At 39.0% G+C, this 17,874-nt stretch overlaps 1 protein-coding gene across 3 annotated transcripts in view; it reads left to right on the forward strand.

The window, feature by feature from the left end:
- The window catches only part of CAMK4 (calcium/calmodulin dependent protein kinase IV), a 148,331-nt gene that overhangs the window by 97,189 nt on the left and 33,268 nt on the right, over positions 1 to 17,874 (forward strand). The window contains exons 3-5 of one of the 3 annotated variants that reach the window (XM_072140571.1): positions 4,122 to 4,184; positions 7,165 to 7,247; positions 11,250 to 11,322. In XM_072140571.1, coding sequence (XP_071996672.1) covers positions 4,122 to 4,184; positions 7,165 to 7,247; positions 11,250 to 11,322 — 219 coding nt within the window. The remainder of the gene's footprint in view (positions 1 to 4,121; positions 4,185 to 7,164; positions 7,248 to 11,249; positions 11,323 to 17,874) is intronic. The other 2 variants (XM_072140589.1, XM_072140580.1) reach the window with 2 other exon arrangements.

Raw genomic sequence — 17,874 nt, forward strand, 5'->3', positions numbered from 1 at the left:
TCAGTCAGTGGCCTGCATAGTCAGTGGCCTGTATATAGTCACTGTGGTGTCTGGTGACATGGTGTGTACGGTACCACACTCAACATGGACCAGAGGAAGCAAAGGAAAGAGTTGTCTCAGAAGTTCAGAAAAAAAAATTATGGACAAGCAGGTTAAAGGTAAAGGTTACCAGACCAAGTAGCTTCATGTTTCTGTGACTACAGTAGCACATAGTATTCAGAAATTTAAGATTTGGTGGACTGTTGCCAACCTCTCTGGACATAGCCTCAGGAGAAAAATGAATTGACAGTAACAGAAATCATTTGATTGCAGCGATTGCTTCAAAAGGTTGTGCAAAATAATATGAAGTTAAGGGAACCATCATATCCAGGCCTGTTTCATTAGATCTACTTCTCTGTTGAAGCATGGTAGAAAAACTATTTCTGCCTTTTTATTTGTTCATTTTCATAGAAAATATTTTTACATTCGTCAGATTCAAGTTATTTCTGTGACCATTGTGGGTTTTTCTTTTATTAAACAAGGGTAGCAATAATTTTGTTCCTGTTACCAATATCATGTTTAGGTGGAATTTTTAGATATTTTACCACCAAATAACATGGTCAATTTGTCACTAATGGGGTCCACTACTGTATATACTGTATTGTTTTCTGCTAGAGATGAGCATATCTATTTGTTGTAACATAGGTTTGGTATGAATCAATTAAAATTTACTTCAGACAAACCAATGTTAGACCAATTGTCCTAGAAACTGGTGTGTAACCTCCCCTAGCTCTCTATTAAAAAAAAGGTCATTTCTTGTTTATCATTAGTTGGTTATCATTATGTTTTGGATTAGAATTAGGGTAAAACCTTATACTAACTCTTACAATAACCCTTACCCCAATGAAAAACATTAATAGAAAATGAACAATATAAGGTAGGAATTTTTTATAAACCATAAAAAAAAAATCTGCGTTTTAGAGGACCAGAGGGGAACGTATACTAATTTCCCGAACAATTGGAGAAACAGTGGTTCGGACCAATTTGATCCAGACCCAAACCGAATCTTTTGAGAAAATTTAGTGAAACTTCAGTGACTTATCTCTAGTTTCTGCTTACAGTGATGCCAACCATCCTAATGTCACAATTGTGTATTCACAAAGTGACAGAACGTTAAACCTGGGAGGATGATATTTGCTTTAAAATAGCTAAAAACCCAGTTTGGTCACTTCCTGTTTGCCTATAGATGCTACTACTTATATATTTTGCAAATCAAACAAATTACATGGAAACAACGTGGCTCTTTTTAGATTGTCTTTGTTATTCCAGTTCCTCACATTTGGAGCAGCGCACTGATACTGTTCCTAAGGAAGTAAATATAATGACACGAAATGTAAAATGAATAGCAGCTGGAAGTGCCTCAGTAATACAAATGAAGAACATTCTAGCTGAGGAAGATCTTAGTTGGTTCTCAAAGCATTCTTGATTGCTCTGGTTTGTAGGATATCTAACACAATTGTAATTCTGATCTCACAGCGAGCTTGAAAAAGCTTATACAATACTGCAGCATTTGGATTGTGTATCAAGAGATTTATGTCTATTGTATTGCACATTATACATTTTATGTGGAGATGGTTTTGGCAAATTATGTACAAACCAGTCATTATGTTACTATTATTAAACATCCGGGGTATGGATAGTATATATTTTGCGATAATAGTGTTTACACTAGTTATAGTCGCGGAGATATCAGTAAGTGAGACTCTCATGTTAAAGAAGTGGACAGAGCAGGGTCAGACAGGGCTGACATTACACCAGAGGATTCTGCAGCACCCTAAATGTTTAGCATAAAATAAACCCACTAGAAGCTGTTGATGAAGTTCTTATAGTATTTTCTGGACTTACACATTAGCCACGTTAGCAGATTTGGAAGCTATCTTTCTATACTCCACCATACATACACAAGGTTGGCTCAGCCAAGTGTGCATGTGTTTTATATGTAAAGGCCACTGCCGGACAACTCTAAAATGTCTCCTCTCCCAAACAACAATAGGAACAGGGAGTTGAAATTTAATTGCCCTATTGAAGTCAGAGGATCATCCTATTCTTAAAAAAAAAGTCCTAACTCAATCAACAGAATTTTCTAGTTCTAAAAAAATATTTTTTTTAAATCAAATTTTGATGTTATTGTTTGATGCAGGGACACTCACTCATCGATCTAGGCACTCTGACTGGTAATCTTCTTATATTTGTTATAAATGGCCTTCTTCCTTTTAAAATCAACTTTTTAAATTAAGCTAATGGGTCACAGGGGCTCTAGAGGGTGTTACCAGAGCCCTTCATGATGCAGATAAACAGGCTGTTACACTGTGCATTAACACTCCCCTCTCCCACTGTGTGCTGAAAATTTCTCTGCTCCTGTGAGATTATAGCAGACAGAGAGAGGGGGGAAGTGCCAAGGTAGCATAGGGGAGAGTGAGCTAGTATAACAGCCTGTGAAGTGACAACACACAGGGGCTCTGGAAATGCCCCCCTCCCCCCCCCCCCCCCGAGCACTTCTGGCTTGTTAGCATAATTTTACAAGTTGATTTTAGTAAGAAGGAGGCCACAGATAACAAATATAAGAAGATTAGCACAGTCACAGTGCCTGGATCTACGAGTAAGTCTCCCTGGGTCATCATGATTGATTTCATTGGTAGATTTCCTTTAAAGGGGTTTTCCTATGAAAGATTATTGTCAAATTTCCATCCCCTAGTGATGTTAACACAATTAAGATTAACCCTTTTTTAACCCTTTACTTCACAATTTTACTCGGTTTTATTTCAGTTTTAGCTCCTATCACTCAGTGATGGTCAGTGAAAAATTGTGTGTGTGGACAGGGACTCTCTAAGCAGACACTTCATGATCCCTCTAGTTCTGTGAGCTGACAATGTGGTTAGATTATCAGGGTACAGGTTTATATGCACCTTCATCTGGCTTCTGAACATTGTACTAGTATCTGACACGCAGGGAGAGAGATGAGACAGATCAGAGATGATGAGATCCATGAGATGGATATAACTCACAATGACACAGTTAGCTTTAATTCATCTCTGCTATTCCACAACACACTAAATCTGTTGTGCCTTTCTGCTGTGCCTCCCCAGATAAAGAACTTATCTGCTTGCAGCTTGCAGTTCTCCTTACGCTGCTGGAACTCGGTGTCTGTTTCAGAGTGAGCTGCGGGGGCCGGCCCTAGAGTGCAGGGAGCAGAAACTGAGCTGCACGGCCGTCACACAAATCTCCAAGATGGCGGCCCCGAGTCTGGGGGCAACTGAAATTGTGTACACCAGGACTGATAGAGACAGGTTGCACTTATATCTATGAATGCTCTATTTTTTTTAAATAACAGTGGATTAGAATATGTGTTATTTTTTTATCTTGAGTAACAAGTAAGAAACTTGTCTTTGTGGGAATACCCCTTTAAGGAGATTTATAATAACAGATTCATATACAATATGGCCACCATAAAAGTAGAAATAGTTTGCTGTGTGGGAGTTAAATTATAACACTTTATATGTATATGGGTGGACTATGCTAAAATACATGAGCTATAGGTCTTAATACTGTGTGCTCTGATGAAGAACATACTGGGGCTCATTTACTTACCCATCCCGTTGACGCCGCCGATTCGGAATGTCCGACGAGGATTCAGAGCTGCCGCGATTCACTAAGACCATGGTCCAATTTCCTGCATGTGTCACTTCCCCGCTGAGGTCCGCCGGAGTTCACCATCTTCTTCCCGGTGCATGTAAGTGCGTGTCTTGCGACACAATTTTGAAAGTTAAATTCTGCGGTTTGTCCAAATCAGTCGGGTTGTCCGACGGCCATGCTCCCCGATTTGTGTCAGATGCAAGTCGGTGCCCATGCACCACAATCCGATCGTGTGTGCCTAAAACCCTGGGCAATTCAGCGCGAAACGGAAAAATTTGCGAAACTCAACGGAAATGCGTCCGCGGGACTCTTAGTAAATGTGCCCCAGTATTTTATAGTTATTTATAATAACTTACATATATATTAGTTACAATTGCCTGTATATTAAGTGTGCCTTGAACTTTCACTTCCATTTCATTGTTTACCATGCTTCTGCAATTTTTCACCAGGTAGATAAGAAAATTGTAAGAACAGAAATTGGGGTTCTCCTACGTCTTTCACATCCGAATATTGTAAGTTTGTTATAATTCTAAACAAAGCTTTCAAAAATATTTTTCTTGTACATGATATTAATTTCATTTATGGAGTAATTGTCAGCTCATTGGATGAGCAGTTGGCATTGTTTTACCATAATGGAAATATTATTGTCTATTACCTTTGTAGACTTATATTATAAAATGATGACAGTGGTATGAGGAGCACCCAACAACATGTATGTTACATACATATTGTTTATACATATAAAGGGGTAGATTTATCATACGATAAAGGCCACCCCCACCCCCGTGTCCAGCCGGATATATCAAGAGGGGTAAGCCACACAAAACTACACCAGTGCTTGTAAAATTACACAGGTGTCCCACCCACTCCACCGGCTACCTCGGCCCTCTATGCCCCTCCCCCCATGCTTACATGGCGTGGAGGTGGTGTAGTGCTTTGTATAATTGCAAATTCTTGCATTGCACAAGAATTTGTAATTATTTCACTGCTTCTACACCAAAAACTGGCATAGAAGCAGTGATAAGTCACCCCCATAATGTCTACACTAAAAAAAAGTTTTGTCTGTTAGCTTCTAACAACCCTCTGTAGTTTTTTTTCCTGTAGTTGTATGATATCTGTGCCTATGCCCAGGGGCATAACTTGGAGCTGATGGGCCCCACTGCAAAGTCTGTGCCAGGCACCCGACTATAATGTATGGGTTATAGTACTAATCTTACCATATGGGAAAATGACATCTTATGGGTTCCCTAGGCCTCTTTGGCCCAGTTGTGACCGCACCCTCTGCCTCCCCACAAGTTACGCCCCTGCCTATGCCTCTCTTTTGCTGGACAGTAGGGCATGGGGAAAGGAAAGGATAATAAACAAAATGGCTGCATAATGAAACTACACATAGTTGTTAGTAACTGGAAACAAATAGATCTAGACAAACTGTTTTTGTAGTCTGGACATTATATACAGTGTGTGTAGTGCATATATATAAAAGTATATATTACCACAATGTATGTTTTTAAGTCCTGGAGATCAAAATTAGAGAACAATACACAATTTCCGAAATGTCAAGGTTATTCTATAGTCCTATGTGAATATGTCCTATCTTAACATGTATAAGATAGCAGTATTTTAAGCTAATTTTATAAATTGTATATATTCCAAAGTACATTAGGTAATGAAAATATGATAATTAGAAAATAAATTACGGTAGGGCTCTTTTACAATGACCTTGTTTTTCACATCCATGTTTCAGTACTTTTCATAGTTGCCTCACTGAGCCATTGATTTCTGTTGGTGTTTTCATATTGGGGCAGATTTATCAAGATGTCTAAAAGTAAGAATGTAGCCCATGGCAACCAATTACAGCTCAGCTTTCTTTTTACCAGTGCTCATGAATTTTTCAAAGGGGAGCTGTGATTGGTTGCCATGGGCAACTAAGAACACTTTCTTTTAGACATCGTAATAAATCTGCCCCATTGTTTCCTGAACATGTTGGTTTTTGTTCACTTCTGTGGCTCGCAGAAGGCAATTGAAGTCTATAGGTCAAAAAAAAACTTTTGACAGGTCAGTTTTTTACTTAAACCAATGTTAAACTTTCATTTTTTAATGCAGACACAAAGACAAAATGGAAGCAACAGAGACAAAACGGAGACCAAATGCAATGCATGCACATTTCACACGTCATTAGAGAACACTTTCAGATACCTGCCAGTTATTTGTGTAATTTGACACCTGGGGCTAATATCCTTAATTATCTGACAAACCCTGTTTAACTGTCAGCATAACTCTCCAGTTTTCAGTAACATTGCAAAAATGTTGTGTTGTTCCAAAGTGACTGAAACCCAGTGGCCGCAGGTTGTCCAGAAGAAGGGTAAAAGGGCGACCCTATAGACACAATTCTAGTGGCATTGTGTACCCCTTTCCAAAAAATCCACCAGATTTTGACCAGTAGAGATTATATTGGGGCACATTTACTTACCCGGCCCATTCGCGATCCAGCGGCGCATTCTCTGCACAGGATTCGGGTCCGGCCGGGATTCATTAAGGTAGTTCCTCCGCCGTCCACCAGGTGGCGCTGATGCGCTGAAAATCATCTCAACGCGCCGGAATACACCGCGCTGGACCAGGTGAAGGTAAGCGCTTCCGGAGCGACACTTTTTCGGGTTTTAAATGCGGCGTTTTTTCCGAATACGTCGGGTTTTCGTTCGGCCACGCCCCCCGATTTCCGTCGCATGCATGCCGGCGCTGATGCGCCACAATCCCATCTCGTGCGCCAAAAACCCGGGGCAATTCAGGTACAATCGGCGCAAATCGGAAATATTCGGGTAACACGTCGGGAAAACGCGATTCGAGCCCTTAGTAAATGACCCCCATTATTTCTGAAAAACGTAAATGATCACACATTGGGGCACATTTACTTACCCGGCCCATTCGCGATCCAGCGGCGCATTCTCTGCACAGGATTCGGGTCCGGCCGGGATTCATTAAGGTAGTTCTTCCGCCGTCCACCAGGTGGCGCTGCTGCGCTGAAAATCATCTCAACGCGCCGGAATACACCGCGCTGGACCAGGTGAAGGTAAGCGCTTCCGGAGCGACACTTTTTCGGGTTTTAAATGCGGCGGTTTTTCCGAATACGTCGGGTTTTCGTTCGGCCACGCCCCCCGATTTCCGTCGCATGCATGCCGGCGCCGATGCGCCACAATCCGATCGCGTGCGCCAAAAACCCGGGGCAATTCAGGTACAATCGGCGCAAATCGGAAATATTCGGGTAACACGTCGGGAAAACGCGATTCGGGCCCTTAGTAAATGACCCCCATTGTTCTCTAATTTTGATCTCTAATGCATATATTATTGGGAATTGTAGACACAAAAAGGTCGAATACTTACAATTAAACTATTTTAAAGTTGCTTGACTTTTTATTTTAGTTTTGTTTACTACACTATTGAACAGAAATGTTAATTTCATGTAAACTGATGATCTTCCATTGAATTTACTTTTAGATAAAGCTAAAGGAGATATTTGAAACACCTACAGAAATAAGCCTTGTTCTTGAACTGGTGACCGGAGGTGAATTGTTTGATAGGTGAGTGATGAACCATTGACCCCTAAATCTAACAACTGTTTTTTTGTGCCTGATCAGGTGAATGGAGAAAAACCATATAAGAACCATTTATAATACAAATATATTAAAATCTGAACTTCTGTAGAAGGAAATAACAGTGCCCCAGGGACTAAGGCAGTTAGAAAAGAGCCTTCTATTGTTAGGGAGTCTTGGACTCCTGATAAAAGCTGGCTCCAAATGAAATCATAATCGTGTCTCTCGGTAAGATTGATGTGTTTTGTTCATGGAAGTGAGAGATGCAAATTAGGCTTTCCTCTTTATTCACGTTAAATGTTGAAGTGAGAAAAAGGTGCAGCTGGCTGTAAATCCTCACTTCCACATTTAGATTGGATTATAATTTAAAGCATTTCATTGTTTCACTTACACAAAAATTGCATTTATAATTAGTTTTCAGTAATAACACATGAGGATTATTACTGATAAATGTATGGTGGAAAAATGGGAAATGACTTAAGAATTTTAGGTTAGGGCAGCACGGTGGCTGAGTGGGTAGCACTTCTGTCTTGCAGTGCTGGGGTCCTGACTCCCACCCAGGTCAACATGTGCAAAGAGTTTGAATGTTCTCTCCGTGTTTGTGTGGGTTTCCTCCGGGTACTCCGGTTTCCGCCCACACGCCAAAAACATACTAGTAGGTTGTTTAGATTGTGAGCCGTATGGGGACAGGGACCAATTTGGCATGCTTTGTGTAGCGCTGCGTAATCTGTGTGCGCTATATAAATAAAGAATTTTTATTATTATTAGGTGAGGGTAAGCTTAAGAAGGTTCTCTGAGAATTTCGGAAAACCTGTTGGAAGCTGTAAAAATATATAGTTACCCCACAACAATTTGTGTACATTCCAGGCTGCACCTGGTCAATGTCTTCCATCAGGACTGTATCTGTAACCATGGGCTATCCTCTAATCCAGTATAGAGGGAGGTTATTTACTGTAAGACTATGGCACTCTCTGTTATGGGGAATTCATGTAAATAGGATTAAGACGGCCCTAGATGCCTTTCTTGAGTTTAACAATATTACAGGTTATATTTACTAGACAGTGAATAGTTGATCCACCGTTTTATATTGCCAAATTTGAAGTTAGTAAAGAATATTAATCCTCAAGAAGAGAGAATTTGGCTTCTACCTCATCCTGCTTTATCCTTAGTAAAATTGAATCCCATAAATCAGGATATTACCCTGAATTGAATGCTATTGAAGAGATGACATCAGTGCTCCAAATCCAGCTACAATCCTGGAATATATATGCATTTTTTTACTGTCCTGCTGCTACTAACAGCCTTGTTTGGTCAAAACTGCTTGTAAATTCTCTTCAATAAATAACATAGGGTATATTTTCTTATTTTCTGTGAATTATAAAAAAATCATAGTCAACCTCATTATACAAATCCTAATGATTAACAAATTACATTGTACACACTTGTGTATGTATGTCAGACATGCGGTGGTGTGGAGGAGCCATACACTGCCTTAATCAACACTCTTCTTATCTCTTAGCAGCTGATTGCCATAAAGTCTACATTATCAACCTCATACCGAGCAGCCTGAGCTCTCCACTAAGCAATTTCATTGAAATTTATTTAGTCCAGTCTTCAGAAGTACACTGAGGAAAACCTAGAATGTTTATGGGTTTTACTCATTTTCCTCCATTCCAAGCACTTTTTACTGGGATGTAAAATTCTGTTTTTAATTTGTAAAGTGGATGACAATAAGCAAATGTTTGATGTGCACTAAATATATTCATAGAGAACTTAGAATGGTGTGTCAGCACTGGATGACTAGCTCTGAGCAGTATATACTGTATGCAGCTCTGTTCCAGAGATCCTTGACAGATTTATCAGCATTTGGTTGTAGACAATGAAACTAATCATAATTCTCTTGCTAAAGATTCTTGTTCAAAAATATAACCTATTTCAATTAATATGTTTTTTTGGCTTGGTGTTTAGTCTTTAGTGATGAAGAAGATGACTGACTGTTAACTATGTAGGCGAGGAATTTTCGTTTTTATTGCAGTAATATATGTCAATATGTATTGCTGTGAAGTCCAGAACAGAAGGTTGACCATGATTGACTATGGGTTGACCGTGGGTTTCTATCTGCCACCGGTAGGCATACAGCTTGATTGTTTACTCCCTGTGGATAAAAATCGGTCCATGATCATGTGATGCCACAGAGGTGCACGGCTCGTTATAGCACACAACTCTGATTACTGTAACGAGCCATGCACCTGTGTGACATCACAAGACCATGGTCAGATTTCTGCCCACAGGAAGTAAATGATGAGGCTTTTTATAATGTGTCAGCAAGAGGAGATGTAGAAAACCAAGAGGAATTGATACAGAAAGTATATTAAAAAATTTCCCAACTTTTCAATACACAACGAATATCTGCATTGGATTTAGCAATAAAAAATCTCCATATAGAATGGATGTCACTTTTTCTTGCTGAATTCAACCATTGCAATACACCAACTGGTTTCTGTTGGTTGTGGATTAACTGTGGAATGGTCGTGTGTTACTTCCAGATCCATCAGAAAAAAAAAATACCCAGCCTTTAGCACAATACAATGTTCCTTCATTTTCATTCCCCTGAATTGTGCCATAACAGAGATCTCCTGCTGTCCCCTACTAGGGCCCATCAGTACTATATTGATCCACTCCTTATTCTGGAATTATACTCAAACAGTATCACATAATTTTACAATAGGGAGTAAGTACCACTATGTAATATAGTTACAGGACACCAGTGACTAGGAGGTTTGGATAAACTTTTACGGTTTCTTCTGTTCTGAGTCCCTATTATAGAATTTTCTGTAGAGCCCAGGAGCTTTAAATGATACTCGTGTGATATAATTACACAAAATAATTTAGAAGACACAGAATTAACTCATTTTACAAGAAAAAGACTATAGTTAAACATAATGTAAAAATGTGGTACTACTCTCGGCAGTTTGCATTTTAGAAAAAAGTAACTATTTTACTGCTTTACTACTAACTTTTGTTATTTCTTCAATGAAGTTTGTCAGCTTTGGAAAAACTGTAGTTTTTGGATTGGGCCTAGTTTCAAAAGGAGCCTAAGGTCCGGTACTTTTTTGAAACCTGGTGCCATGTTGATTACCCGCTCATGTGGGCTCCATGTGGGATTTATCTACAGCACATGATATCTACAACAGTCTCTGAGTTGACCTCATCTCTCAGGTTTATCTCTCCTCCCTCCCAAAAGTTTTGACTGACACTTTTTTGCCTGGTTGGAGGGATCTCCTCTGCACCGCCTTAAATGCACTCGCACTCTTCCTTCGTCTCTTCTTTGTTTAATTACCTTACCTTCTATTCTGTTCCAATCACATGGTGGCATATGTATCGTAGGTCTAGCTTTGTCCATCTCTTTTTTTGTGGCTTTTCTGCTAGTTAGACGTATCTTAGCAGTTTTTCTTATTGATACATGTGTTCTTAAGTGAATTTGCGACTTTTTAAAACAAATGTCACAAAAAGTTTCTAAAAGTCGCAATCAGTTCTAGGCTGCTATAGATGAGTTTCCTAAAATGTGTAACAATATTGGGGCTTTTTTAAAAAGTCGGAACATTCACATCTGGATTCAGGTGATAACTCAGGGAACACTGCAGAAAACTAGACAATAGTGATCTCCGAAGGTATTTAGGTGCAAAAAAAGTCACAAAGGATCACGAAAAGTCTCAAAAATTAAAGAAAAAAGCAAACTAAAAGTTTAAAACATGTGCTCCATATACTCCATGTTTAATTAACATAAGTCTTAATTGGCCTATTTGGAGTTTTTTTCTTTTATTTTTCTTTTATGATACTTCCTACTCCCCCATCCCTCACTCCCCCCACCCTCCTAAGATTTCCCTGCTTCATATTTTTTAAAAAATATGTACATATATGTATAAAACACATGAAATAAATTATTGAATTATCGATAATACATTTAATATGTTTTTTGCTACTTTGCAGAATTGTGGAAAAAGGTTACTACAGTGAGCGGGACGCTGCTGATGCAGTGAAACAAATTTTAGAAGCTGTTGCTGTAAGTATTTGCCAGACATTACACTGGTTTTAAAATTCACTCTATACAGTATAACTATTTTGATGAAAAATCTTAGGACCACTGTAAATGAGAGATATTCTATGAAAAAATATATACACTTTGTCTAGCAGGGTTTGAGGTGGATTAGAACATGATTAAAAGGGTTGTATGGTCACGGAACGTAAAAACAAAACCCAGTGTGTCTTCACTTCTTGCACTACTTGTAGACCTATAGCTTTTTTTGTGTGATTGCTGTGGCAAATCGTTTTTGTAAGGGTTTTTACCTTTTTATTCCTGGTAGCCTGGATGCAGTGCTCGGCATGAGGATTTCAAGTTCCATGATACTCTGCTCCCATGTATCATACTGTAGAATGTGCACAACTGCTGTGCACATCTATACGTTCCGCTGGTTCAATCGGTCCCTACGGATCACAAGTTAGTGTCTACAGGGGTCGTATATATGTCCCCCAAAGACGGCAATGGGCGCACTGCTCCGTATGGGAGCAGTATGTGCGGCATCGTACCGTCCTGTAGCCAGGAGAAAGATAGGACGTGTTCTGTCGTTCTCCGGAATATGGTGCCATGCGCCATACATCACTATGGAGAGGGGCACATGTCGTGTGAATGTAGCCTGACATTGTGAATACAGAATTGTGCACCTAAAATAATCTGGTGGGTGATACCTTTAGTATCGATAAAATGCAGTTAGAAAAACTGTGAAGTGGAATTCCGAATTTTGTTATGGAGCTTTTGGAGCTATGGAGCCCTCCCCCCTAAATACTATTTAAATACAGTTATAATAAGAATATGTCCTTCTGCCCACTATTCATTCGTCTGTAGATATATTGTAGATTTACAGCTTATACAATCCATGTGAAATAAAAAATCTGTTAGACTGACATTGAGATATTATTTACTCTCGAGAGGGAACTCTTGGAGCTTCTGCCAGGAAGAAGTTTATTTATTGGTCTGTGCTCCATAAAGGTTTATAGCCGGGGTGTCTTCAGAGCAGAACCAACCAACAATCTCTGCTGCTATCTAGAAATAGCTTTCCTAGCAGATGAATTATTGGAAGCTCCATTCTTATATGGATTTATACCTTGTCAAAACAGGCAATTACTACATCAAGGCGTAGAGTCATTACATTTAGATGTACCTCAGCTCCATTGATTTACAATTTAGCAAGTAATGTACTGTAATTAGAAATACCATCATATAATTATATAGAGAGAGGACGGTTACATCAATGTTGTGATTGGATTAAAAATTATAAATATCCTGCATTGCTTCACTAGTGTGGTTGATGCTGATCGTCTCGTAATACTCTATTAAGTGCTGACGCATAACATACATTTGACACAACATATACTACAAGCCTGAAGACCAGGGTCATTGTCTCTCTAGTAAATTGCACATTGAGTGTTTCTGATTACATCAAATGGCCACTATCAAATAAATCAGGAACAAAAGTCATTTAAAGATTTTGGAGCAATGTGTGATATTCCACCAAGACATGTCACAATTTCTTATAATATCATGAGAAACACCACAATAGAAAATGGATTCTGAGCATTGCAGTCAACGCTGAATGCTCCATGTCAAAAATATAGAATTTTTATAATTTTACCATACAGTTTAACCCCTTAATGACCTGGCTCTTTTTTGTTATTTTCATTTCCATTTTTCACTCCCCACCTTCAAATATCTATAGCTTTTTTATTTTTACACGTAAATAGCTCTGTGATGGCTTGTTTTCTGCATAACAAATTGCACTTCATAATGATGGTATTTAAGATGCCATGACATGTACTGGGAAGCGGAAAAAAAAAATCCAAATGTAGTGAAAATGTTGAAAAAACGCATTTGTGCCGTTTTCTTGTGGGCTTGGATTTTACGTCTTTCACTGAGCGCCCCAAATGACATGTCGACTTTATTCTTTGGGTCGGTGGGATCTCGAGGATGTCATGGGTGGATGTCATTTTTTTTGCAACTTTTGATGATGTTTTCAATGCTACCATTTTTAGGATTGTATAACGTTTTGATCACTTTTTATTGAATTTTTTTATGTTTTTCAAAATGGAAAAAAAGTGCCAACTTTGTGCACTATTTTCCACTCCGGGGTTAAATGCAGTGAAAAATCGGCATTAAAATTTGATAGATCGGGCATTTTCAGACGCAGCGATACCTAATGTGCTTATGATTTTTACTGTTTTAGGTTTTGTATTATATATATATTTTTTTACTTTTTAATTTTTACTATTTTTCCAACCCCCTAAGCTAATTTAACCCTAGGTTGTCTGATCGATCCTACCATATACTGCCATACTATAGTATGGCAGTATATAGGGATTTTCCTCCTCATTCATTACAATTTGCAAATTGATGACGTCAAATGGAACGACGATCCACACCACCTTTTTGAAGACGCTGGAAGCGCTGGATTATGTCACTCGCTGGGCCTGGAAAGGAACATGAACTGGAAGATGCTTGACAACATACTAGTACTGATTTATTTGGTCAATTTCTGAAGACAGGTTCCCATTAGAGCTGCTATTTTGAAGGTCCCTGTCAATACAGGCAGTCCCCGGGTTACACACAAGATAGGGTCTGTAGGTTTGTTCTTAAGTTGAATTTGTATGTAAGTCGGAACTGTATATTTTATCATTGTAATCCCAGACAGAACTTTTTTGGTCTCTGTGACAATTGGATTTTAAAAATGTTGGGTTGTCATAAGAATCAATATTAACGCTAAAGCTTCATTACAGACACATTTGATAACTGTTACAGCTGATCATTGTAGCCTAGGACTAAAGTATAATAAATTACCAATATCCAGAGGTCCGTTTGTAACTATGGGTCATATGTAAGTCGAGTGTTCTTAAGTAGGGGACCGCCTGTATGCTTTTATTGTCTGCAGTGAGAAGATGTCCTTACTGATGGTGATGAAAAGTTTGGCTACTACAGTGACCAGCAACATGTTCTCAACATTTACAAGAGCATGTACAATGTGGCCAGTGAAGGGGAACCTAAATAAAAATTTAGGTTATCTCATTTTCGGAAAAAGGGTAAAATCATGGACACCTCATTTTTTTTACTTACATTTTTATTACATTTTTAATTTTATAAACAAATCAAACATAGATGAAACAAAGAAATATCCAATGAGCCTGGACTGGTAAAACAAGTGTAAATATACATAATTAAAAAGAGAACACAATCTGAGTCATATCAATATAATAAAAGAAGAAAAAATAAAGGAGGGAGGTGAGGGGATTCCCATGGGTCCAAGGTTTGGGGTAACATAGTTAGGATAAACACATCAGACTGATTACATGAATATATCCCATCCACTGAGACCACACTTCATTTAATTACATATACAAAGAAGAAGCGGCACTCACCAGTCTCGTGAAAATTATCTTCTTTATTCACAACAAGTGGTACACAGGGAGGCACGCAGTGACCACTGCCTTGAGAAAGCGCCGAGCGGCGCGAAACGGCCCGTTGGCTTAGCGGCACTGCGTGCCTCCCTGCGTACCACTTGTTGTGAATAAAGAAGATAATTTTCACAAGATTGAACCTGACGAAGGCGCTAGTACAGCGCCGAAACGCGTAGATCCTTTTACCAATAATAACAATAAAGAGCCTTCCAAGTGATGACGCGCCGTTGATGTGGATTCTTCAGCCTTGCCACTCACCTGTTTTTACTTTTTGACGGTGTTCACACTTCATTTAATTGTTTCAAACAGCCATCCAATGGACACCCCATTTAATACTGTGCCAGTGCACTAGAATTATACTTGTTTGCTGAACAACAATAAATATTATAGAAAATAAGAAAAGTCTTCCTTTACAAAATTCCTGAAACATGTTTCCAATGTTAAGTTTCAATATATTGAGTATAATAGTTTATTTTAAGAAAAATATTATACTGGATGTCAGTTTTGTTGACTTGTACAATTCTTATCTATCCCTTTGAGCATCTTTAACTGTAATTTTAGAAGTAGGTTGACAGATTTATGACAAGCATCACATTAAATTCCCTGCACAACTAAAGATTTCTATGTTTATTAAAGAAGTAACACAGGATTTGGGAGTGATATCTTCAGAATAATTGGGCACCGCGGAATGTGGTCCTCGTTGATTTGCAAACAAACTAACTTTTGATTGTCAGATAATAATAAAATCGTGCTCCTCGTGGACTTCCCTGTTTTTGGTATGCTTGTGGAATTTGTATAAAACATTTTTTAGAATTTAGAATTAGATGATACTGATGAAGTAAGAAACAAATGAAATATAAGGAATTATATAAACATATAACTTTTCCTAAAGAGGCTAGCTTTATCTAGACCTTTATTCTGTTAGAATATTTTGGTTGTACAATAGCTAAAACCACCATACAGCATCCACTCTTCAATGTGCAAATGCATAAAAGGATGCCATTTAAAGGAAATCTATTCCTCCTTCTTGACACGACTGAAAAAAGAGCTGTAAAAAGCAGCACAAGGTTCACAATGAATTCACACCTCTTGCGTGACAGATGCATACATAAGAGAGGGAGGTAACTGACACGGGTGCTCCCGCGATCCCTGTCTCGGATTGCGGGTGCACCCGTGCCTCTTCATGTTCCGGTGGCCGGCTGCACTCACCTCCCCCGGCTCCAGCGGCGTCCTCCGCAGCTCCCGCGGTTCGGTGCCCCGTCTCCTAGGGCGGGAGCGCACCGGCTCGCTAGGATTTAAAGGGCCAGCACGCCAATAATTGGGGCTGGCCTGATTTAAATTCCAGCCTCTTCCTATTGCTCTTGCCGGATCTTCATACTTCCCTGAAGAGAAAGCTCCTGTGATTCCTGCGTTCCTGTGTACCCGTCCGTTCCTGTGGTCCTGCGTTCCTGTGTGCCAGTCCGTTCCTGTGGTCCTGTGTGCCAGTCCGTGCCTGTGGTCCTGTGTTCCTGTGTGCCAGTCCGTTCCAGTGGTCCTGTGTTCCTGTGTGCCAGTCTGTCCCAGTGGTCCTGTGTTCCTGTGTGCCAGTCCGTTCCTGTGGTCCTGTGTTCCTGTGTGCCAGTCCGTCCCAGTGGTCCTGTGTTCCTGTATGCCAGCTCCTGCGATTTCTGACATGAGTCCTGGTGTGCCTTTCAGTGCTATTCTCCTCCCGTCACTCCGTGTCTCCTGTATTACTACCTTGGCAGCCACCACAGGCTAGTCGCACCTGTGGAACGACCTGGTGGTTACCCGCCGCAGCAAGTCCATCCCTTCAATGCCCCAGTGTATTCATTTAAAAAAAGTAAAAAAAAAACTTTACTCTCTAATCTGTCTCTGGTAGCTTGCCTGAAGTGATGATGTTTTTTGTGGTGGTGGTAATGTGCACATTTTTTTAGTTTTGGTAAAACCTGGACCACCCCTTGATGATACTAAGTATATGTTAAGTATAAATGTTAAAGCATTGACTTACACAAACATTTCAACATTAAAAATGATTGTTGGCTTTAATAGAACTTCCTTTGACAGATATATAACTTAAAAGTCAGCTTTTTTTCTAGGATAAAGTGCCTTGTGCAGGGGGGGTTTGCTTATGAGGTCAAATTCTACTATGTATAGGCAGTAGCTGTTTTTGTCAGTGTGAAGAAATGATTATGTCCTTAAAGCTAGAATGAAAATTTTGCTAAAAAAGTTAAAGTAATATTAAGTGGCATAAAGTGGTCAAACTCATTCACATAAAATAAAGGAATCTTTAAAGCAGTGATTTTAGATTTTATTGTGGAAATGAAAAGTGCAGGTGATGTTAGAAAACTTTGTAATACATTTCACAAAGTCAAGAATTTTTTTTTTTTATACTCCTTCTTTTTCCTGCAGTGAGCAGTGTATCTCAAGTTCCATCTGCATAGAGATTAGGAAAGAACATAGAAAAAACAAAAAGAAGGCTAAAGCTTAAAGGGTTCTGGTTACATGAAATGAACGCTATGTTGTACAATTTATGTATATAAGCTGGTCTTTATTAGTATAATTTTAAAATATTATTTTAGTAGGTAGGAGGCCATGGATAACAAATATAAGATGATTACCAAATTTGAAATGTCTGGATTAATGATTAAGTGTCCCTTGTTTGTGATGCTTGATTTTCATAGTAGATTTTCTTTACTTAAATATATTACTAAGTTTTACTATTATCATTTGCACTATCCCTCTCTGCGGATCCAAAATCTATTTATCATCAGAAATCTTCTAAAATAAAACGAAACAACCCTACGAACTTCAACATGGGTCTCCCCATGTTGTGCTAAAGACTGCATGGATCAGCTGTAAGGTGTCTGTAATTATGTTTATTAATAATCCTTGATTCAATGACACCACAAAAATCTGAAAATCAAAGTGTCACAGGCAAGGACAAAAAGAAAAATTGTCTGGAGTTACAATTATAAAATATACCAGTTCAGACTTACATACAAATTACACTTAAAGGGGTTTTCCCTTACTTTACAATGTTACTCACTTTTTTTTGCTGTTTTAGCTCCTATCACTCTCTATGCTGCTCAGTGTAATATTCCAGGGTGTGGGC

The sequence above is a fragment of the Engystomops pustulosus genome, chromosome 1 (assembly GCF_040894005.1).
Source record: "Engystomops pustulosus chromosome 1, aEngPut4.maternal, whole genome shotgun sequence".
NCBI classification, from domain to species: Eukaryota; Metazoa; Chordata; class Amphibia; order Anura; family Leptodactylidae; genus Engystomops; species Engystomops pustulosus.